The sequence below is a fragment of the Hydra vulgaris genome, chromosome 10 (assembly GCF_038396675.1).
Source record: "Hydra vulgaris chromosome 10, alternate assembly HydraT2T_AEP".
Taxonomy (NCBI): domain Eukaryota; kingdom Metazoa; phylum Cnidaria; class Hydrozoa; order Anthoathecata; family Hydridae; genus Hydra; species Hydra vulgaris.
The window spans coordinates 23,490,001-23,515,574 of NC_088929.1; the positions used below are offsets into that span (position 1 = coordinate 23,490,001).

Genomic DNA, 25,574 nt, shown 5'->3' on the forward strand with positions numbered 1-25,574 from the left:
TGAACCGAAACCTTTCGTGAGATATTTAAACGATTGTCATGCTCACTTTAACTCAATAAAACAACAACAAATGTTTCTAAATATCCTAAACGAACAAAATCCTGCCATAAAATACACTTGAAAACCACCAAAAAAAACTTAATTTTCTAGACTATTAATATTATGAACACGATGCATGGAGCTTATGAATTTTAAATATATCGAAAAGAAGCAATAACTAATATTCAACTTATACCAAATTCAAATATCAATCCTAATACTATCACTGGCGTATTTAAAGGGTTTTTAAGCCGTGCAAAAAGAATATGTTCTCAAAAATACCTTCAAGGAAATCGATTTTTTAATAAAAATATTTGTTGAAAACGGGCATGACAAGAACAATTTAACTAATATCGCCAGAGACAATGTTAAAATAGATGAAAAAAATACCAATTATCAACCAACTGACAACCAACCATTTATAAAGCTACCATGGATACCAATTGTTGGTCCCAAACTTAGAAAAGAATTTAAAAAACAAAACATAAAAGTTATATTTACATCATCTCCAAATTTAAACAATATATTCTGTAACAATAAAACAAAACTTCCTCCAAATACAAACCCAGGCGTCTACCAAATAAAATGTTCATGCAACTCTATATACATTGGTGAAACCAAAAAGAAAACTATATCAAGATGTATTGAGCACCAGAAAAATAGTAAAAAAGGAAAATGGTCCAGTTCTGGTGCTACTGTGCATTCCAAATCATGCCAAGGTACGTTTGACTGATTAAACTCGAAAACCATATCAGTAGCTCCAGAAAATCATATTCGGAAAATTCGAGAATCTCAGGAAATAAACAAAGCTAAAGTTCGACAAGCGTTAGGAAGTGGCGAAAATGTTCTTAATAGGGATGATGGTGATAACGTCACAACAAAAGCTTGGGGGCCATTTTTTATCAGATTATCTGATGTCAACATTTAATCCTTTTTTGTATTTTCTCGTGCTCTTTTTAATATTATCTTTTAACGGTTTGTTTTTATTATAATGATTTTCTTTGTAGCGATTTTTATTATACCTGATGATGCTGATCACAATAGATCAGCAAAATATTGAATAATATATATTGAAATAAAAACCAATTTTTTTTTTTTCAAAAAAGTTTAATGCAGCCGTATTTATTGTATTTTAATTATATATATATAATATATATACATATATATATATACATAGTCAAAAAATAGCAAGATAAAGTAGTAAAATAATAAAATGAATGTTTAATTATCAAAACATAAAACTAAAAGCAACTATTATAGGTGCTTGAAAAATTTGAAGCAATTGCTCGCCGTTTTATGAGTTAAAGCTTTTTTATTCACACCAAAAAAAAAGCATTTGCTCAAAATTTTTATTCAAGTAATATGAGCAATTATTCTAAAAACTCGAAATAAAAGCAATTGCTGATTTTTATTCACCCGGCCTCATATAACACTTATTTTTATATGCTAAATATCAAATTTAAAAAAATAACAAAGTTATCTAAATGTGATTTTTTTATTTTTTGCTGTTGTTTATTTATAATTTTTAATTTTTTTAATACTTACAATTTATTACTTATTAAAAATATATTTTTAGGAAACTATAAAACTTTTAATTAAATAAAAGTTTATGACTTTTTTATGTAGTTCTTTTTTTCTAGATTGTTCCTGTGATTTTATTAGGGAATAATAAAAAATACTAAAATATTTCTTCTATATATATTATCTATATACATCTACAACTCGCAAACTCAACTTATCTATTGACTTTTACACTTTATGACATTTACTGATGTTTGTACATAACTTTATATAGGTGGGTTTTTTACATTTGCATATAACATTCGTATATTATTGCCGAAATTAATAGTGTTGCCGAACTTAATAGTGTCTCGTCATTACCTCGGTTTGGAACCGAGGTAATGATGAGAATAAGTTCCAGCACTTTTTGTTATAAGTAAACGAAATGAAAATGTATGCAAACGAACGTAATGTAACCGAACAAGAATGTATGTAAATATCTAACTTAAGTAAAACTTCAAAAAATTTAATGTTAAAACATATATCAAGTTTTACAGTTTTACTTTCACTTGAAAACTGCATTGCGGCAACATCTTCTTAATTTTGATCTAGCATTTATTATTATTATAGCATTTATTCCCTTTTATAAAGTCTTCTATTTATTATATAGTTCTAAAATTTTCTATAGTCAATGTGCCAGAGTTGCCGAGCGGTTAGCAAATGAGCTTCGTAAACAAAAAAGCTGTGGTTCGTATCCTATTACTAGCAACTTTTTTTACAATCTTTTCTGATTTTTCAAAATACAAAATAAAACACTTTTAAAATTTATAGATACTATATATATAACATATGTAAAGGTGTTACATACTATAACAAACGAAAAGATTTTTAAAAAAGCTAAAAAATTTAAAAACATAAAAAAACAGGGGGAAATTTGTTGCATGTGTCATGATTGAGATACTTGTTGTTGTTAATGTGCTCAGGTAAAATTATGGTCTGAAACTTGATTAGGAAAAAAATTTTATAAGACAGCCCTGCTACTCCAGAAGGTGCTAAAGACAAAAAAAAATTTTTTTTTAATCTAGCCATATATAATTATATAACAGCACCAATGACAAATATATTTACAATACAGTACTAATGGCAGCCTATTAAACCACTGATCTATCAAATTTATGCATGTAATTAAAAAGCAAACCATTTTATAAACTCTTATATCAATTGCAATTAATCAACACTTTTCAAGCAGGTTCTCTAAAAAAGTGCAGCTTTATTGCATAGGAATAAAGTTGTGCTTATATATAAACACATATGTTATATGTAAATGTAAAAAATCCACTTATATTACCTTTTATACAGGATTATGTGCAAAATGAGAAAACGTTTCTAATAAAACAATTTTTTTTTGCTCAAGCTGTTTTGTTTTGAATTTTTGTATTTATGTTAATGTATTTAAAAAAATTGATAAGATTGGAAAAATACAAAACTTATCAAAACTTATTATTTCTTACTGAAGTGAAAATTTGCAATTTCAATTTGAGATTTGCTTCTTGATAATTTATGATTGCTAAAATTACATCATCTTCTTCTTAGACCATTAAAAATAATAGATGTGGCTTTTTCGTAAATCGTTGAAAATTTTTTTTGATGTCAATTTGTGGCAAAAAACTAGAAGTATTATTTTAAGTCTTTTAGTTTTTATTAAATATATTTCTTTAAAACTATTTATTAATATTGTAATAAATACAAAATATTTCTTTAAAACTATTTATTATTATTGTAATAAATACAAACTGTTTCTTTAAAACTATTTATTAATATTGTAATAAATACAAAATATTTCTTTAAAACTATTTATTAATATTGTAATAAGTACAAAATATTTCTTTAAAACTATTTATTAATATTGTAATAAATACAAAATATTTCTTTAAAACTATTTATTAATATTGTAATAAATACAAAATATTTCTTTAAAACTATTTATTATTATTGTAATAAATACAAAATGTTTCTTTAAAACTATTTATTAATATTGTAATAAATACAAAATATTTCTTTAAAACTATTTATTATTATTATAATAAATACAAAATGTTTCTTTAAAACTATTTATTAATATTGTAATAAATACAAAATATTTCTTTAAAACTATTTATTAATATTGTAATAAATACAAAATATTTCTTTAAAACTATTTATTAATATTGTAATAAATTTCTTTCCTATTGAAATGATATATCTGTAGCAGTTTTATATCTTTTTGTGTAATTGTATGCACCATAATCAAAACTATTATTAAATGTAAGATAAATGCAAAAGCAAACTTGACGTATAAACGTTTTTTTTGCCACAAACTTACATCACTGCAGAAATTTTTTTTCACTTACTTTTAGATAAACCATAAAAAAGGTCTACAGTTTTTAATGGTCTATGTCTTTCTCAGTTCTCCCATTTGTATAGCATTAGTAAAAATATCTGTAAGTGTAAGCAGTTTTTCAGAATGAATTATTTTACTAAAAAGTATTGATGAATAAGTAATTTTAAGAGAAACCTGTTTGAAAAATGTTGATTAATTGCAATTGGTATAAAAAATTTATAAAATGGTTTGCTTTTAGCATTAAGTATATCTTTGATAGCTCAGTGGTTAAGTGTATTTTTAACATCAGTGTTGTTTTTAAGGGTTCAAATCTACCCATAAGCATAATATACTTTTTCAATTTTGTCAACCTTGTCGCTATTTTAAATATATATAACAAAGAAGACATAAAGTTTCCTTATATTATACATGATCAATCCACATGCATATCTTACAACCTGCAAAGTGGATTTATGCTAAAGATGTTTACACTAGCAGACATTTTCATTTGTATGCAACGCTATACAAATGAAATTTTTTACATTTGCATAATTTGAAATGACGTTTTGTTATAAGGTATATATTTCAATATCTTTATATAAATTTACTATATTTCCTTGGAGTAATGTATGCAATAATTCTCATGGAGTTGTTGTATGCAATAATTCTCATTGTACAATTGTATTATAATAATTGTAAATACATTTAATTGTATTTAATAATCGTAGTACATATATTTAATTATATGTAATAATTACCGTAGTGGTGATAGTTCTGTTTCATTAACATAGTGGTGGTAGTTCTGTTTCATTACCATATAATTTCTGTAACATTTCTATTTTCACTTGAATCATAGTCTAATAAGTTTTGTTAAAATTAAATAACATATTTTGTGCACTTTATTTTGTACTTTCAAGAGAACATTTAATTGCATCTTTATAATCCTCTTTCAACAAACAAATAACTCACTTCAGGCGTACATGCTTAGAATAAGTACTACTTGTCAAGTAATAAAATCAATTATATTAAAAAAACAAATATAATGTGTCAAAAAGTTAGCTGCAAGTAATGTTAACCCTATTGTTTAGTTGTATAGAAATTCATCTCTTTTAGGTTTTATCAATAGCAATATTTTATATAATAGCATTGAAAAAAAATTAAAAAATATACTAACATGCTGTCAATTTCACCAAAGTAAGTTACTTACTCACCAAAGTAAGTTACTTGCCATTTTATAGATTATATAGGTGGTAAAAGTAACAAGAATCTACAAAATGATGATGAACAAAACTTCTGCACATATTTATATAAAAAATTACAATATTCAGTTTATACCCCAATGTGGCTTGATATCCCTAAACTTCACAAAAAATAAAAGAATCAGACTGTGAATTATGAAGATCATAAAGACTGTGAACTGTGAAGATCATAAAGAAAAGATAAAAAACTGAAAACCTAACCTTACAGAAATTAGAAATAAAAATATTCTTTATGTTAAGAAATAAATTATATATAAAGCATAAAGCAAATCTACAGATAAAACACTTAATACATTTAAACCAAACATGCCAGCTAACTTTAACTCTAACAAAAAATTATACACATTTTCACAAATTTTCAAAAAAATTTTCTCTGAAATGAGTCATTTATTAGGATTTCCTAAACAATGACTCGTTCAAACAATGACATGTTTAAACAATGACTTGTTCAAACAATTTAATTTCAATCAAAAAATACTTACATCCAAGCTAGATTTTCATCTATAGATAGTTTATTGCAAGCAACATGGTGCCATACCGGAAACCTGAATAAATATTTTTTTGAGAACTTTAAAAAATAACATTATAATTTCTTTGCTTTTTGAATTTTTACAATAAATGTATAACTTTATAAATTATAATATAGTCATAGAAAATGCTGGCTCTGATTCCAAATAGTATCGTATAGGTATACTTATAGGTGTGTATATATATATATATATATATATATATATATATATATGTGTGTGTGTGTGTGTGTGTGTGTGTGTGTGTGTGTGTGTGTGTGTGTGTGTGTGTGTGTGTGTGTGTGTGTGAGTGAGTGTGTGTGTGGGTGTATATATATTTATAGATGTATATATATATATATTTATAGGTATATATATATTTAGAGGTATATATATATATATATATATATATATATATATATATATATATATTATATATATATATATATATATATATATATATATATTTGGGTGATCCTGCTGCCCCACAATTTTTTAATTTTTGAGTAAAAAAGCCTGACTTTTTTTTGGTGAGGAAGTTACTTCTAACTAAGAGCAAGGAAAAATTTGAGAGTATTTGGACAATGTTTAGTGGTAGCAGATTTCAATCAAAGTAATTTTATTTACGCACAAAGTTGAAAGTTTCCAATTTTTAGCATGCAAATCTCTGGGGCAACCTAATATATCTTTTTCACTTTTTACTGATTTAAACAAGCTTTTTGCTAAAAAGGGAGTAGAATAAACAAGTTTAAGAATTAGTTGTGCTATTTAGGGAGGAGCAATGAAAGTAGGGGAGGGCGTAGTTTCCTATTTTACACAAATAAAAAAAAAACATTTTTTCAGTTAGACTCTTCTTTATTGGTGAAATGGTGTCTAATAGTGAACTAATCTGATATATGTTGTAACCCATTCTGAAAGTTAATCATGATAAATTGAGATTAAAATATATTTAAATGTTTATTAAGTCAAAAATTTTAACATTAAATTTAAAATATAAAGTAAAGCTCAAATGGTATATCAAAATTTAACATTAAATTTAAAATATAAAGTAAAGCTCAAATGGTATATTAAAATTTAACATTAAATTTAAAATATAAAGTAAAACTCAAATGGTATATCAAAATTTAACATTAAATTTAAAATATAAAGTAAAGCTCAAATGGTATATTAAAATTTAACATTAAATTTAAAATATAAAGCTCAAATGGTGTATTAAAATTTAACATTAAATTTAAAATATAAAGCTCAAATGTTATATTAAAACTTAAATGTGTAAAAATATAAAAGAGTAACTCTATTAAATAAAAATTAGAAAAAATAAACAATCTGATCAGAATTTACTGTACCATCTGATTGGTTCTAAGTGCCTTTTTCTTTAGTTGGGCAACATATTTCTGTTGTTTTCTACAACTTGTATAATGTTCTTAGCAGTTCCCGCAAAGTCACTACAATGCTTTACTCTACATTCAGCAGAATCGTTTACAACACATAAACTAAAAATCAGATTTTTGAAACTAGAAAATCTTCATTTTTATGCCATTCTGTAACCAGTTCCCTGAGAAAACTACTATTTATCTTTAATATGGTGAAAAAATACTGGAGAGTCTTCACCAATAGAATCAGTCAATTCATTCACAGCCATTTGAGGAACCATCAGAAATATAGTTTACCAAACTTTGACCCTTTTCTTTTTTAAGTTATTTCATTCAATGTCACATAATTTTTTAGTGATAGTATTATATTTGCAATCTTTTGCCTCTGCTTATTCTCTAAGTTCTTAAACTGAGACAGTGGAGCAAACTCCTCAGTGAGATGACACATGTGATTGCTTAAAGCTTTCAGAGCAGCATTAGCAATAGTTAAATCAATAACTTTATACTCTAATAATAAATCATTAAGATTTATATAGTTAGTAGGAGCTGCTGAAGATATAGGTACACTGAGCCACCATGGAATATAACAAAATACAACAAACTGAACTTTTTAGCTTAGGAGGTTGTTGTAGAGCAAAAATTGTTCTTTTAAGTAGCTGGCTGATTTTTTTGTTCAACAATACAAGTTTTATAGAGTATAACAATTTTGCCATCCACCTTGCAATGTGCAAAGTACCTAGTCTAATAAATCCAGAGAATACCACATTTTGGTACAACAATGTTAGTTGAACAAGTTCTCTATAATTACCTCTGTTGAAATTTTGCCTCATTGCTTCTTGGCAAAGATTGGCAATGGCATCTTTTTTTGTTTATAAAAGACTGTGAAATTTGAGGGATGTCTAGGTCTTCAATAGTTTTTCTTAAATCTATACAATGCAGTCATTATTTTGTTGCTTATAATACTGATGTTAGTTTAATTTTAAATATTAAATAATAATAATAAAACATAATAAACATGTTGAGTACCTTAAAAATAGATTGATGTTAGGACCTTTTGAAATCTCTATCTTTAAACTGTTTCATACATGAGTTAGTATAATCTCTCCTATGTGATGTCAGCAAGCAAGCCATAGAAGTGGCTTGTTCATTATATTTTGCATTGAAACACAGCCTGCAGTTATAAATTTAGTATTTGATGCTATTGTGTCAAAAACCATGCTTGCCACACAATCTATGCAGTTCCAATCTTCTAGTAATTCATATGTTGGCTTAGCAATCACTGGTTCCATCTTCTTTGTGGGCTTATATGGAAGCGTTGGTACACCCAGTAATTTTACACCTGAACAACCTAAAAATATATATTTTTGAAATAGAACCAACTTCAACTGAACAAGTATATAGACTTGCTAATATGCAAATTGTTCATTAGTTCCTAATTTCACATGAATTGACTTGCCAAAGTTTTATTTTAGAGCTATCTGAAAGAAAAATAGGAAGCCTTTCTTCACAAACATTTTTGATGTTAAGTGAATCCATTAACTTGCTATCCCAATGAATAACACCAACTTTTGGAGATTTCCAGGAGCTCTTTATCTTGGTAGCAATTGTCTGCACACACTCCATTTTGTTCCTAAACTGCCAGCATACACTCCATTTTGTTCCTCAATTGTTTAAAGTAAAAAATGCAAAAGTAAAAATAATGATGATTGAATTATACTTTTGAATCCAAAGAACCAAAAATTAAAAGTAAAAGTATCCAAAGTTATATTTTTTCTATTAGAGCATACAAGTAATATATATATATATATATATATATATATATATATATATATATATATATATATATATATATATATATATATATATATATTTATATATATTTATATATTACTTGTATGCTGTTGAGTAGCTCAAGTCAACTTTAAAAGAATCACCAGACAAGGCACAAATTATTGAGTGGAATAAAGAACTGAGTGCAGTAGGTGTAATTTTGTTCCTAATAGCTGTTTCAATAACTTTAAGTGATTTCATAATATTATGTGGTATAAACACAGTTGTGCCAGTTTTCAAGCTGCTTTTGTGAGAACGCTGCTCAGTTTCATAAATACAACTAAGTTCATCATGATCAAGAAAACCTTCGTTTATCTCCATTAAATTGTTTTTAGAAGATCTCAAGATATTTGATTGCAGTTCTTTTTCTTTATAAATTCTTTCTTGTTCAGCAAATTTTATGTCATGTAATTTTTCTTTTACAAGGCTATGTTTAAGATCAACTAAGCCCATGGATGCTTTCCTATCAGTCATCATGCTGGTCAGAAACTGTTTATCCTCTGCATCAACTAATTTATTTAGCACATCACGTGGCCAGAACCTCATTGTTTTTGTGAGCTTGACTTTAAATCCAATAACTTTTAGGGTTCTTTCTTGACAGTGTTTCTATGGGCATGGTCAATTTTTAACAGACTTCTTAACTCCTCAAATAATATCAAGATTTCTTTTGCCATTTTATTTGACTTAATTGTTTGTATTCTTGCTTGATTATAAAATGGTAGAACTGGTTTAACTGTTTCATTTGCTGCATCTCTTATAGATTTTGCAGTGAAGTGTGCAAAAAAACATAAAAGCACCTGACAAGCAGTTGGTAGCCTAGATCCCTGTATATCCTGATTCAATAGGGATAGTTTCTAGTATGAAATATTTTGGGTCTTATTATATTAAATATTATGGATCTTTTTGGATTCAGCCATTTTTACCCACTTAAGTTGTCAATATTTTAATTTTTATATACTATCTAAAAAAAAATTCGAAACAAGCTATTAATGTATCTGTAAAATAGCAACAAACAACAAAAACAAATGAAAAATAAAAGACAATTTGGACAAAATTGTTTATTAAAATTTTTTATTAAAATGTAAAGATTTGTAAGATTTGTAATCTTGTAAGAATACTATAGGTTAAATTATTACAATACTCCAATTTACATTCCAGTAGTTTCAGACTGATAATTATAAGTTTTTCCTCCTGATTAAGGACAAATATTGAAAAATTGTGAGAATCTTGAAATTTCAATTAAAATCTACTACCACTAAACATGGACAATTTTCCTTAAAATTTCAGATTTTTACTATTATGAACTTCACCCACAAAAAAAGTCAGGCTAAATATATATATATATATATATATATATATATATATATATATATATATATATATATATATATATATATATATATATATATATATATATATATATATTAGGGCTCCTGTACTGTAATTTGATGAACTTTTACCTCAAAAGCATGAAATGAACTATTATTTGCATATCTTTTAAAAAAAGGTTCACCCCGCCATTGAAAAATCGATTTTATGTCAAAATCGATTTTTCCATGGTGGGGTGAACTTTTTCAAAAGATATGCAATAAAAAATATTTTTTAAAATATATCAAAAATCATTCCTTTTCAAAATGATTTTTGATAATTTTTTTTTTTTTGTATTAGGTTTATTTACCTATAATGAGGTTTACAACCTTATTTTAAATAATTGAGTTTCAAATAATATTTTATAGAACGTTTATGTCTACGCATAAAACCATAAAAACAAATTATTATGCTCAAATATTCCAATTCAGATTTGTCCGATATCTTCCACACCTATTAAGTATTGAAAAAAAACAACCAATAAGGTAAGTATGGGTATTAAGGCCCACCTAAAAAAATGAAAATGTAAAGAAATGCTGATTTTTTTTTGCTGCTAGTGATAAAACCAGATAACTCTAATATTTTAATGTCGAAAAAAAGTTTCACAATTTATTTTTTCCCTAAGTTTGGATTAGTGGGCCTTATTACCCGCCGGGCCTTAATACCCACACTTACCTTATAGCAAAAACATTTTTTAAAAGCTAAGACATGAAAACAAATAAATATAAGAAAAAAAAATTAACAAAGTTTCTCATTTCTAGCATACATAGCAAATTAGTTTTTTAAAAATCGTGAATTAATTGCATATCAAAACTTCAAATTGTTATTATAAAATTATAAAATTGCTGTTATAATATATGTTTTTTTCCTCGACTTGGTAGCTAAAAATAACAACCACCCTAAATAAAAGAATACAAAAATTTTATAAATTTTTTTTTTTTTTAAATCATTACATTTTTCTAGTTTTTTTAATTAAAATTTGATATTTCATTACAATTTTGTTTTCTTTTTTTAGTATTGTTTTCTGTTTGTTTTTTTCCCAGTATATAAGTTGAGTTTTTTGCAACGAAATATTGAAACACTTTAAAAGTTATAAAAAGCAAACTGGCGTGGTCAGTGTATCTAAAAAAATTACTTTAAACGTGGAGGGCCTTTCCTGGAAAGGCTTGATATATATATACACACACACATATATATATATATATATATATATATATATATATATATATATATATATATATATGCATTTAAAAAAATATTAATAAATTTAATTAATTTACTTTAAAATGTTCGTGTTACATATAACTTTAATTTACATGTCAGTTTTGAAATTGCTTTTTAACAAAAGTTTTTTTTATCATTAATTTTTTGCATTGATCATAGACTGCCTATGATCAATGCAAGTCTCTCGGCCTTGTTCATCAAAGTTTGTGTTTCAGAGTTATAGAGTAGAGAGAGGGTTATAACCACTATAAAGTAGCATCCTCACCTGTAGTGGCCTTCTCGGCCTTGAGGAGGTGAATAACAAAAAAAATAACACAAAAAAAATTCCGGCTCTATGATTTTTTTTTTTTAAATACTGGTCTGATTAATGCGCTATTGTAGTAAATAAATGACGCCAGTACAAAAAAGTTCTTTCAAACTCTAGTAACAAATGTTATGCTTGTGTTTTCCCTTTGTCATTAAACTTTATGTAGAAGTATTTCATTATTTTATTTAATTTAACCCTTGAACAGGTTTTCAGTAATTTCTAAATACCATTATTGTTATATTAATAGACACAAAAATGTGACAGAATATAGTGTAATGCTTCTTAATAAAGCCTATGATTATAGAAACTCTTTAGAAATCTTGAAGTGATTTTACAACAGATTTGAATAAAGTTTAAATTTGAATAAAGTTTAAATTTCGCTGCCTTTGTTTCAGTTTAGAAAGCAAAATAAAACAAATAAAATCCAAAATTCAAAGCCTAAAGAATCATGACACCTTTTCCTTCAAAAAATTACATTTTAAGTATACTTGCAATTAAGTTATTATACTAGATAATTAAAGAAAATGCATACTCCTGTCCTTTTTCTGTGTATAACATAAGAATTAAATAACATTTTCTGTATAACATTCTTGCTTGACTCGTCAATTGGCAAAGTCGCATCCCTTTACTATATCTGTCCCTACATGCTGTAAAGAATTTTATTTGTCTAGTTATTTCCCCACACTTCAACCCTTCGGAATTCTCTCCCATCTTCATGTTTTCCTGACTCATACAATCTACAAATTTTTAGTAACTCCTAACTTAATAGCGGTTGATTGCAACCTTGTTGAGAGTGAATCAGAATAATTAAAAAAAAAAAAAACATAAGAAACTTTTATGTTATAAAAAGTCTTACGTAAGATTAGGATATCCTGCTTTGCCTTTGCTTTTTGCATACACATGCAGTTTTCTTAAGTTCTAAAAAACAAGATTTTTATTTATTATTAATAATTTTTATTTAATTTCAAAAATCAGAAAAATTTTATTAAAACTTAACTTATATTTTTTCAAAATGTAGAAATATTCTTCAACATATTTACTATAGCACATATAGATAATAGGGTGGCTCTTAAAACAACATTTTTGAAAAAAACCTGTTCCTACCCCTTTACTTTGTTCTATATAATACTAAAACACTAGGTTTAAAATTTTTTTGAACAAAAAATTATTTTAGGGGTAGCTCAAGACCCTTAAAAATTTGACTGGTCCCTAAAATTTTGATAATAAAAGTTCTTCTAAAGTATGTCAACCTGGTACTCAAAAGAAGCGAAATTATATAAAAACTTCAAAAACAGAAATCACTTTACAAAAAAAGCATGTTTAAAAAAACTATTTTTTTAAAACTTGAAAATAATGACTTTTTTTATTTTCAGCTTAAAAACAATAGCTTTTATGCATTTATTTAAGAAAAAAGTTAATTTTTTGTTAATTGATTATTATTTTTAAAGTTTTTATATAATTTCACTTCTTTTGAGTACCAGGTTGACATAATTTAGAAGAACTTTTATTTTCAAAATTTTAGGGACCAGTCAAATTTTTAAGGGTCTTGAGTTACCCCTAAAATAATTTTTTGTTCAAAAAAAATTTTAAACCTAGTGTTTTAGTATTATATAGAACAAAGTAAAGGGGTAGGAACAGGTTTTTTTCAAAAATGTTGTTTTAAGAGCCACCCTAATAGATAAGCAATTGCTTACTAATTTTTGCTTATCTTTATAGCATATGGCTTTTTCAGAAAAAGAAGAAAAAAAAGAAGAATAATGAAAAAAAAGATTGCTGCTCAATATATATATATATATATATATATATATATATATATATATATATATATATATATATATATATATATATATATATATATATATATTATATATAGGCCTAAAGCTAATTTGAGAATCAAATGACTTTGAGTCACATGTTTTAAAAAATGACAAACATCCATTGAAAGCACTGACATGATGAATTTTTCATATACCCGGCGTTTGTTTAACTTCTGACCAAGAACATTAAGAACATTTAAAAAACCCATAAAAGTTTTTACACACACTTTTTCATTCTTGCTCATACATTTTATTCAAACAAGAGACTCTTCCTCAAACACATATATGGCTCTTCCTCAAACACATATACAGCCCCTTTTTCCATGGGAAGTGGAGAAAATTTCCATTCAAACATTTTATTTTATTCCAAAATTAATTGGTTGAGTAATTTCACTATAAACTTATTTTTAAGTTCTGATGATGGGGCATCAGTGATAAGAGTTTCAGTATCATTATTAGAGTTTTCAGACATAAGCATTTCATTTCAAAATAACCCAATAAAGCAGTAAACACTATTTTTGCCTTTGCCTCTAGTGTCTGAACAGATAAGATATGTTTTGCAATTATTGTTGTTTAAAACAGTACCAGTAAACAATTAAACAGTGTTTCTACTCCACAGTGCACATTTTACTTCATTTGGATATAAAACTCCTGTTATCTTATTTGTCTTCTCAGTATTCAGAGAACACCAGAGCAAGACAGCATTTGTCTTCTCAGTATTCAGAGAACACCAGAGCAAGACAGCATTTGTCTTCTCAGTTAGCATTCAGAGAACACCAGAGCAAGACAACATTTGTCTTCTCAGTTAGCATTCAGAGAACACCAGAGCAAGACAACATTTGTCTTCTCAGTTAGCATTCAGAGAACACCAGAGCAAGACAGCATTTGTCTTCTCAGTTAGCATTCAGAGAACACCAGAGCAAGACAGCATTTGTCTTCTCAGTTAGCATTCAGAGAACACCAGAGCAAGACAACATTTGTCTTCTCAGTTAGCATTCAGAGAATACCAGAGCATTCAGAGAACACCAGAGCAAGACAACATTTGTCTTCTCAGTTAGCATTCAGAGAACACCAGAGCAAGACAGCATTTGTCTTCTCAGTTAGCATTCAGAGAACACCAGAACAAGACAACATTTGTCTTCTCAGTTAGCATTCAGAGAACACCAGAACAAGACAACATTTGTCTTCTCAGTTAGCATTCAGAGAACACCAGAGCATTCAGAGAACACCAGAGCAAGACAACATTTCTCTTCTCAGTTAGCATTCAGAGAACACCAGAGCATTCAGAGAACACCAGAGCAAGACAGCATTTGTCTTCTCAGTTAGCATTCAGAGAACACCAGAGCAAGACAACATTTGTCTTCTCAGTTAGCATTCAGAGAACACCAGAGCAAGACAGCATTTGTCTTCTCAGTTAGCATTCAGAGAACACCAGAGCAAGACAGCATTTGTCTTCTCAGTTAGCATTCAGAGAACACCAGAGCAAGACAACATTTGTCTTCTCAGTTAGCATTCAGAGAACACCAGAGCAAGACAGCATTTGTCTTCTCAGTTAGCATTCAGAGAACACCAAAGCAAGACAACATTTGTCTTCTCAGTTAGCATTCAGAGAACACCAGAGCAAGACAGCATTTGTCTTCTCAGTTAGCATTCAGAGAACACCAGAACAAGACAATATTTGTCTTCTCAGTTAGCATTCAGAGAACACCAGAGCAAGACAGCATTTGTCTTCTCAGTTAGCATTCAGAGAACACCAGAGCAAGACAACATTTGTCTTCTCAGTTAGCATTCAGAGAACACCAGAGCAAGACAGCATTTGTCTTCTCAGTTAGCATTCAGAGAACACCAGAACAAGACAACATTTGTCTTCTCAGTTAGCATTCAGAGAACACCAGAGCAAGACAGCATTTGTCTTCTCAGTTAGCATTCAGAGAACACCAGAGCAAGACAGCATTAGTTTAAAAATTGTTAAACGAAAAGAAGAAATTATTTCAAGGACAAAAAGACCTAAAAAAAAATAAAGTTAAAATAAAATAAAACAGTGAGCGTATTTGTAATTTGAAGGCTACAAAAAAGGTATTAAAAATAAATGAAAAGCAAATGCTAAAGAAAATGAAACTCAAATATAATGCTGATGTAATACAAATAACAATGATTTTTTGCTTGAAAAATTATGTTTCTGATAGAAGGGGGATGAGATTACAAATTTGAAAATTTCAGAAAATTAAAATACATATGAAAATGATAATTTATAACATGTTGTTATAAAATGTCTTAACAGGTGACATTCTATTGCTAATATAGAAAATAGGGCAATATATTGGTGACATTTTTACTGATATTCCCAATCACAGTACTGTTGAACCAAATGACTAGTGAACTAATCAATATATCAGAACTGCAATTACCAGAATGGGTTATCAAAAACAATCATCTTACTATAAGATTTGACACTACAGAAAGTGTTCATATTAATAGCGCTCACTTGACATCTAAAGAAAAGAAAAAAAAAGAAATCCTTATTAGAACTTTTATTATTTTATTGAGTTGATTAGAATAATAATTTGTTAACAGAGCTAAAATTCTTTTTTAATTCTGCAGAACAAATAAGTTGTGCTATTTTATTAGTTACATTGTTTATTTTAAAAAAGTTCTTTATAGACAGTTAGTATAAGGTTTTTGTAAATTTACTAAAGTTACTATAACTTTTCAGATTTTATCTTACTCATTGACGCCATCTTTACCACTGCCCTCTGGTGCCAACATTTTTGTGAAGACCTCCATAGAGAGTTTTTGTCTCAATTTTTTACCTCTTACGCCCTCCTTATGTGCTAAAAATGCCTTTGTTATCCCAAAAATATTTCTTTCTTTTGATGCTAGATGGTATACATTTAGATATGTATATACATTGATTTGACAATGATATTGGGTGGAAGGGGGCAACTATTGCCACCTGATGCCAAATAAACTTCTGTCAACCCAACCCAAGGTATCGAAATCATATTTAATGATGACCTGGTAGAATTATTTTAAAAATGAGAAGAAAAACTCAAAATTTCAATAAAAAATTAACATTTTCTTTAAAAAAATCTAGATTTTGGATATATTAGAGGATGTTGTAGACATCCCTCTAGTGCCCCAACGCGCTTTTCAAATACACTTATTTTTTATTCTTTTATACATACTTAGACCTTTCTTTTGATACCAAGTTGTATTAATTTTGATAAGAATTGACAAATTTATGACATTTTAAGTTAAGAAAAACTCAAAATTTGGTCACGGTTTCTTCAACAATTCCATATATCAAAAATTTGGTACCTAAAATGCAATAACTTTTTGTAGAATTGTTTGATTTTGATAATTTTTTCACCTTTAAAATACTCTTTTCCAATTATATATGACAATCTAGTATTTGATTAATTTAAAAATTTCATGTCAAATACCTTTTAACATACTCAACTTTTTTATTTTTACTAAAGTATTTTTTTACTTTTACTTTAAATTTGCTACTTTTACAGCCACACCTTATACTTTTTACTTAAGTACTTTTAAAATGTAATATATATATATATATTAGTGATGTACCGATAACACTTTTTTGACCGATGCCGATACCAATGCTGATGGATAGGAAAAGGCCGATACCGATGAATTATTTAATTATTAAAGTTTTGAAGATATAAAGCCATAGAGCTTTAAATTGGGTAAATTTTTTCATGGAATCCGTACTGGTAAACAAATACTTGGACCCAAATAAATAAACTTGCCTGTAAACAAAGTCAAAATAAACAATTTTTCTAAAAATTCTAAGCGAAGCATAAAGTTTAGATTATTTATTATTTAATAATTATCAAAATGCAGGATAAAAGTATTAAAATGCCATCGGTAATGCATATCGGTAAGTTAATAAAAAAAGGCCGATACCGATTCCGATTGTAGAAAAAGTGGCCGATTAAGCCGATGCCGATGCCGAATAATCGGTACATCACTAATATATATATATATATATATATATATATATATATATATATATATATATATATATATATATATATATATATATATATATATATATATATATATATATTTGAGTATATATATATATTTGAGTATATATATATATATATATATATATATATATATATATATATATATATATATTTGAGTATATATATATATATATATATATATATATATATATATATATATATATATATATATATATATATATATATATATATATATATATACTTAAATATTATATTTATATATATATATACATATATATACATTATATTTATATATATATGTATATTGAAATACTATATATATAAATAATATGTATTATATACAGGCATTGTACGACATTGTAATTAAAGTTATTTTATTAATGCGGTAAAAATTATACAGACAGCTGTTTTTTTCTCACTATAACAAAATTTACAAATAAAATCTAAGTTCCTATTTGAAAAATCATTTTTATCATTTTTTTCAAATAGGAACTAAGTTTTATTTTGAAAAAAATATTTTTTTCATGTAACGTAACATAATATTTGTTTATTTTTCGTATAATTTTACAGTTGGTTTTTGGTTATTGTATTAACTGTTAATAAATTTTTTCTTATTTATTTTGTGAACTCTTTTTAACAGTGTTTTTAAACAATGAAGAGTTTTATCAGTTACCGATAACATATTTGTGATCATAATTTATTTTCAAAAATTAAACAAAAGTCATTAAAATTTTACTTTATTGAATTGACAATAAACAAAATACCTTATTTATAAAATATTTACATCAAAATAAATCATGCATTTTTTAAACTATTATGACAAAAAAATAATTTATATATTCAAAAGGAATTTATATATTTAATTCCATAAAACTTAAAACACTTTTCTTTTTTTTTACTAATTTTTAACAACAATAAAAAGATTATTAAACAAACTGTCCCTTTAACAAAAAATCTATTAGTTTACAATAGCAATTAAATGCTTTTACTTATGACTTTATTTCTTCTGAATAAACATCACATAAACGATTTCAAAAGATAATTTTAATATTCTGAAAGATTTTTTGCGTAACGCAAAACTGCTAAACGCGTAGGCAAATTACATTTTCGCAGGTAAAATGCGAAATATATATATTTTTACTAACAATTTATTAACAATCCAACAGCATGGTTTTGTAAAAGTCAAATCTTGTACCACAAATTTGTTAGAGGGTTGAAATTTTTAGTGACGTGCCACAAGGCTCTGTTATTGGACCATTAATGTTTATTATATACATTAATGATCTGCCAAGTAAATTAATGAATAAATGCAAATTGTTTGCTGATGATACTAAGATTTGTCCAAGGTAATTTCAGATGAGTGTACCTTAAGTCTACAGAGAGATTTAAATATATCATTTAAATGGACAGAAGACTGGCTTTTAAAGTTTAACATTGATAAATGTGTAGTAATGCATTATGGAGTAAACAACAAAAAGAATCCTTTATATATTAATGGCATAAAACTACCAGAATCAAATAGCGTAAAAGATCTAGGTGTAATATTTTCTAAAAATCTCAAGTGGAAAGATCAAGTTACTTCTGTAACAAATAATGCAAATAGAATGATAGGTCGAATTAAAAAATCATTTGCAAGATTGGACTGTCTTTTACTTAAATCACTATATGTAACCTTTATTCGTCTTTTTCTAGAGTTCTCAGTACCAGTATGGACCCCATATCAAAATGTGACTGTAAAGTAATTGAACAAGTCATCAGCGAGCCACCAAACTGATTAAATCAATTAGGGGTTTCAGTTACGATTGATTAAAAATTTTGAAATTGACTACTCTAACTAAACAAAAAGAAAGAGGTGATATGATCCAACTATATAAAATAATGACTAACATTAATAAAACAGAACATAACATACAAACTATTAAAAATCATATTAGAGGTCACTGTTTTAAGTATTATAGGGAAACAACAAAAAACTCCAAAGGCATAATTTTTTTTACAATAGATCGGCAAACTTATGGAACTCATTGCCTTCGAAACTAGTCAAATCATCGTCTCTAAACTCCTTTAAAGCAGGATTTGATGGCGCTACTGCAGCTCCCCCCCCCCTCTCCTTCTTTTTTTTTTATTGCTGATTATGATAGAGAATTTTATCCTGATTAAGAATTGTATAAAAACATAGGTCTGAAAATCAACAGAAAGTGCTCTAATTTGCTGTTGAAGTTTAAAAAATTACACCAAAAAACTCTAACATTCGCCATTTTTTAAAAACGTTTTACGTCAAAGTTTACATTTTGAAATCAATCATTTAGAAAATCTTTTTTAATTACACAACCCAGTTTTTATTGTCGTCAAAATTAAATTATAATTAAATTAAGTTGAATGTTTTTATGAATATATTTTCATACATTTTAATTGATTTTTTTGAAATTAATTTAAGATTTTGCTTTTTAAATGTACATAAATCGACTGACAAATAGGAATTGGCGCAATTAAACGTACATACATCGACTGAAAAATTGGAATTGGCTCTATTGAATGTACATACATCGACTGACAAATAGGGATTGGCACAACTAAATGCACATACATCGATTGAAAAATAGGGATTGGCGCGATTAAATGTACATGATTTGGGACAGGGTTAGGGTTTGGGCCAGAGATAAATCAGAAAATGATGCGCTCAGCATTTTTTAACAGTTTTGCTTTACATTGTTGTGTTATTTGTGTTACATTGCTTTACATAGTTGATAGAAACCAGACTTTTTTAAATTCATCTTTGAAAACGATTTTAATTATAACTGAGTATGAAAAAAATAGCAAATATAAGCGTTTTTTAGTGTAGTTTTTCAAACTTCAAAAGCAAATTAGAGCACTTTCTGTTGATTTTCAGACCTATGTTTTTATACAATTCTTTATCAGCATAAAATTGTCTATCAGAGTTAGCAATAAAATTTAAAAAAAAAGGGGGGTGAGGGAAAAACTGCAGTAGCGCCAAAAAAAAAAAGGGGGGGGGAGAAACTGCAGTAGCGCCGGATTCGACTGTTGGACTAACAACAATCGATTGAGCGGCAGTCACAGTGTGCTTAAAAGCATGCTCACTGGCCAATCCAGTTACAGCAATAAATACTAACTAACTATATATTTAACTATATGTAGGTACGTGGAAATCGCGATTTACGGAACCGATTTTTATGCTAAAATTTTGGTTCCCGTTTTTTTAACTCTTTTTTAGACAGCGTGAAACAGACGTAGTTTTGTGGAGTTGCTTTTTAGAAACATATATACACATAGATACTTTTTGGAAAGAAGAAAAGCTAATCTTGATTTTTTAAATACTTTTATGCATGGTTTCCAAATTTTTAATGGGATATTTTGCTCCTGAATATTAGGTTGATGTTCTCTCATGAATTTGTGGTTGAAGAAATGTAGAGTCCGCCTTTTTTATTATTAAAATAGTTTGCTTCATGCATTTTCTATGCACATGCCAAATTTCAACGAAAAATAATTATAAGCAATTAGTTTAATTAGTGTTATACCAAGTATACCACTTTTTTCAGGTAGCCTTAGGCAAACGGTTTTTTGATGTGGTTCTTTTTAGAAACATATATAAACCTTGACGACCTTTGAAAAAAAGAAAGGTTTGGCTTGATTTTTATATTTAATATTGTGTATCGCTACCATACTTTTTTAAGGAGTATTTTGCTGAGAATTTTGCATGAAAATTTGGTTGATGTTGTCACTTGGATTTGTGGTCGAAGAAATGTAGAGTCCGCTTTTTTTATTATTAAAATAGTTTGCTTCATGCATTTTCTATAAACATGCCAAATTTCAACGAAAAATAATTATAAGCAATTAGTCTAATTAGTGTCGGACTTTAGGTACCTAATTTCGGTTTTTCTGTTTGTTTATTTTTTGGTAAGCGAAATCCGGTTGGGGCCGAAATCCGGATAAGGGGGCGATTCAAATAAAAGTCTTATTTTAAATTATTTTAATTTATATTATTAGATTTAATTTAATATGAACAAGCTTAATAAAACTGTTTTAGATGCACTAACAGATAGTAAGTTCAATTTTTTTTAATCATGATAATAGTATTAATAACTATTTTCAAATCCAAAATATAGTGATTAATGTAAAAAGTTTTTTATGTAACATATAAAAAAAGATTAATGTCTCAGATTAAAACTTATTCAATTGCAACAGTTTTAATATTTTAAAACACTAACATTTAATATTTTAAAAACACTAAGAAGTTTTTTGTTAAGATTAAATTAATGAAGTATGTAATATACTTATTTATATGTGGTTTATAATAGCCTATTAAACTATTGAATTGATTGTTAATTGTTAGTACCAGTTGACAATTTTATTAAGATATCACATATAAATAAAAATATTTCATACTTCATTAGTTTAATCTTAACAAAAAACTTCTTCGTGTTTTTAAAATATAACAAAAGATATCATTATTGTCTTTTATTATTTTTGGATTATATACTTTTTTATCTTTATGTTATTGTTTAAATCATTATACAAGCATGTCTAATATTTATTTCTTTTTAGATCCTACCTGGCTTTTTTGTAGATTTTTTGAGATTTCATTAGTATAAATTACATAAATTTTGGGTTTATCCATTAAAAAAACATTAACATTATCACAAAGAGAAAATAGTATACAATAAGTTAATGTTAGTAAACATTTATAATATCTTTCTTATATAGAAACACTTAAAAAACTTAAGTTAAAGTTTTTTACTTATTGTATACTATCTTTATCTGTTTTTATTGTTTACATAAGTTTATAACTATTCCTAATGTTATCTTGTTGCTTATAAATATATTATCTTTATATTTTAATAGTTATATTTTCATTGCTTATTTTCATTTCATTAGTATAGTTGTTGCACCTTAAGCAGAACAGCTTTGACGATTGTTACATTTGTAACTTACTGTTAATAATTTCAAATTATTTTGTGTACTTTTTTTGTTACTTTTAGTCGAATCTACACAGCATATCGCTGGTAAGTTTGTATCAGTTTGTATATGTTAATGATTATAGAATTTGCTAAAACTTTTTAATCTGTGAATAGATTTTAAAGATTATTAATTTCAAACTCATTATTTGCAATATTTATTTTTTATTACAAATTTTGAATTTTAATTACATCTTTGTCTTCAACGAATCCTAAGTTTACCAATTATTACTTTTTAATATGTGTATATATTTTCGACAACTGAAATATAAATTTTTTATTAAGTATTTTTTAACCTCAGTTCTTTCTACATCTGCTATAAGTGGTATGTTTACAAATTTTTACTTTTTAATATGTTTATGCTTATCTTGGCAGTTACAGTATTTATTTTTAATTACAACTTTGAAATCATTAGTTACATCTTCAGCGACTACTATGACTAGTAAGTTTAAAAACTATTATTTGAAAACATGTACACACCTTTCTTATCAATTACAAATTTTTATAAAAAACTTTTTTTATCTTTAGTTCCATGTACACAACCTTCTGCTTGTAAATTTATGATTTAGAAATGTTTCTGAATGATTATTGAATTTATGTTTCTATTTATATACATTATTTGATGCATTAGTATTGTGTTATCCCTCAAAGTGCAGTGGAATTTTTACTCTCATTAACATTTTTTAAGCTATCATTGATTAATACGTTGTTCATATTATTTATTCAGTCTATCACTTTCACAATTAATTGTTTTATATTAAATTTTATATAAAATTGTTTTATATAAAATTGTTTTATATAAAATTGTTTTATATAAAATTGTTTTATATAAATTTGTTTTATATAAATTTGTTTTATATAAAATTGTTTTATATAAAATTGTTTTATATAAAATTGTTTTATATTAAATTGTTTTATATTACATTTTAAAGCAGAACAGCTTTGACAATTGTTAAATTTGTAACTTACTGTTGACAATTTTAAATTATTTTGTGTACAATTTTTTTGTTATTCTTAGTCGAATCTACACAGCCTATTACTGGTAAGTTTGTATCAGTATATATGTTAATGATTTTAGAATATAAAATATTTCAAATGTCAATAAATGTGAAGAGTATTTTGCATACTTATTTACTATTCTTGTTTTAGTTTGTTTAAACTGTTGACTTTGTTAATAGTTATTTGATTTTAAATTAGTTTACCTTAAGTTTACAGTTCCTAAAAATTATATTTGCATTATTGATGTTGAAATAATAGTTTATTTTTTTACATTATTTATAATGTTATTAATTTCTAATAAATTATTATATATTACTTCTTTATTTAGGCAAATCGAATTGAAACTTTAATATATTAAGTCTTTATATATACTTTTTAGAGGTATTTTAGGGTGGATACTCCAACTTGCATCTTGTAATGTGGTAAGATTTGTAAAGTTATTTCTCCCTTTTCAAATAAACACAATTAAGAAATTTTTTTTTAATTTTTATTGACATTTTTTTCAAGTTTGAATAAAAAGGGGTGGGGGAAGACATTGGGCGTGGCACACGCCCCTCCTCTAGTAAAATAATTTTGAATACTTATTTCTCTTTTTCAATAAACTCAATTTAAAACCTTTTTTCAAATATCTTATAATTTTTTTTTTAAGTTGGATAAGACTGGGAGGGGAGGGGGGGTCGATGGGCACATGTCCCACCTCTAATGTCAATTTATACACCACTTGTATATGATGTAAAATAAGAAAATGTAATTTAAACTTTTTAACACAAAATATAATCAATGTTTTTTAGGTTAAAATATTTATAAAAATGTAACATTTTCCAACGAGGGTGTTTCATCATCAGATTAACTTTTTATGTATAAAGATAACATATTTTATCAGAAAAATACTCTTTCGTGTGAAAAACTTGTATTTTTTTAAAGTTACGATGGTTTTCCGGTACCCCCTCTGGCCCTCTAAACGCCCCTTTTATCTATAGAGTTATGTGAACTTGTAACCTACTCTTACGTCTATCTTTTGATACCAAGGCATTTGGATAAGATTTGACAAAGTTATAACAATTTCAGTGGAAAAAAAAATTTTTTGGAACCAGTTTCTTCAATAAATCCATATATCGAAAATTTGCTACTAAAAACGTCATAACTTTTTTTTAAATTGTTCGTTTTTAATAATTTTTTCACCTTTAAAATACTGTACTAAAGGGCTTTCTAATGATATATAACATTCTAGGATATGCTCAATCTAAAAAAATCAGTCAACGTACTTACTATATGCAACTATATCTTCGTTATTTACAATTACATTGCCAAAATAAATTAAAATTTAACTCACATGATGAGTCAACTTGCTCGGTGGTGGGATAAGTAAAACACCTATATCAAAAGGTTCTGCATTCACCCATATATAGTTTTCAGACTTTTTTTCTGACATTATTTACGAATAAATACATATATTATTAAATATAGCTGCAATTATTAAAATGATAAGCCATTGTATCTCCCACGTCCGCTAAATTTTTGTTTTTTGTTTATTTGTAGATGAAAACTTTTTTCCTGTGAGCAAATCCAGGTTTCGCGTTTTTTGTAAAATCAAGACCCAAATATAATAAGTGCTTGAATATTGAATTCTTTTAAATAGTGAATAAATTAGAACAAATTTTACTATAATATATTAAAAAAAATATTTAACATAATAAACATAATCTATCAAAAATTATTATAAGAAAATGAGTATAAATGGTTTAAATAAATTTCAAATAAATTGAGTCTTGATTTTACAAAAAATATGAAACCTGGATTTACTCACTGGAAAAAAGTTTCAACCTTTTTTGAAATTTTATTTTTCCACCATGGAAAAATAAAATAACAAAAAATCCAACAACCCTGTCCCATGGAATCCATGGGACAAGGTTTTTGGGCTCACTTCATTAAGTCGCAATCGAATGACCTTTTTTTTAATTCTGGAAGAAAAGTTGCTCGCCGAATCTTGCTTTTACCATTTAAAAACAA

General features: G+C 26.4%; 1 protein-coding gene across 2 annotated transcripts in view; it reads right to left on the reverse strand.

Annotated features, from left to right (window-relative positions):
• Positions 1–25,102, reverse strand: part of LOC101237302 (TBCC domain-containing protein 1) — a 142,706-nt gene extending 117,604 nt beyond the window's left edge. The window contains exons 1-3 of one of the 2 annotated variants that reach the window (XR_010641224.1): positions 24,898–25,101; positions 12,622–12,683; positions 5,640–5,702 (exon numbers count right to left, since the gene is read on the reverse strand). Coding sequence is in view for 1 of the 2 variants with exons in the window: in XM_065807546.1 (XP_065663618.1) it covers positions 5,640–5,702; positions 12,622–12,683; positions 24,898–24,996 (224 nt within the window). In the remaining variant the exon portion in view is untranslated. Of the gene's footprint in view, positions 1–5,639; positions 5,703–12,621; positions 12,684–24,897 lie in introns of both variants that reach the window. The other variant, XM_065807546.1, reaches the window with a different exon arrangement.
• Positions 25,103–25,574: the final 472 nt, after the last annotated feature.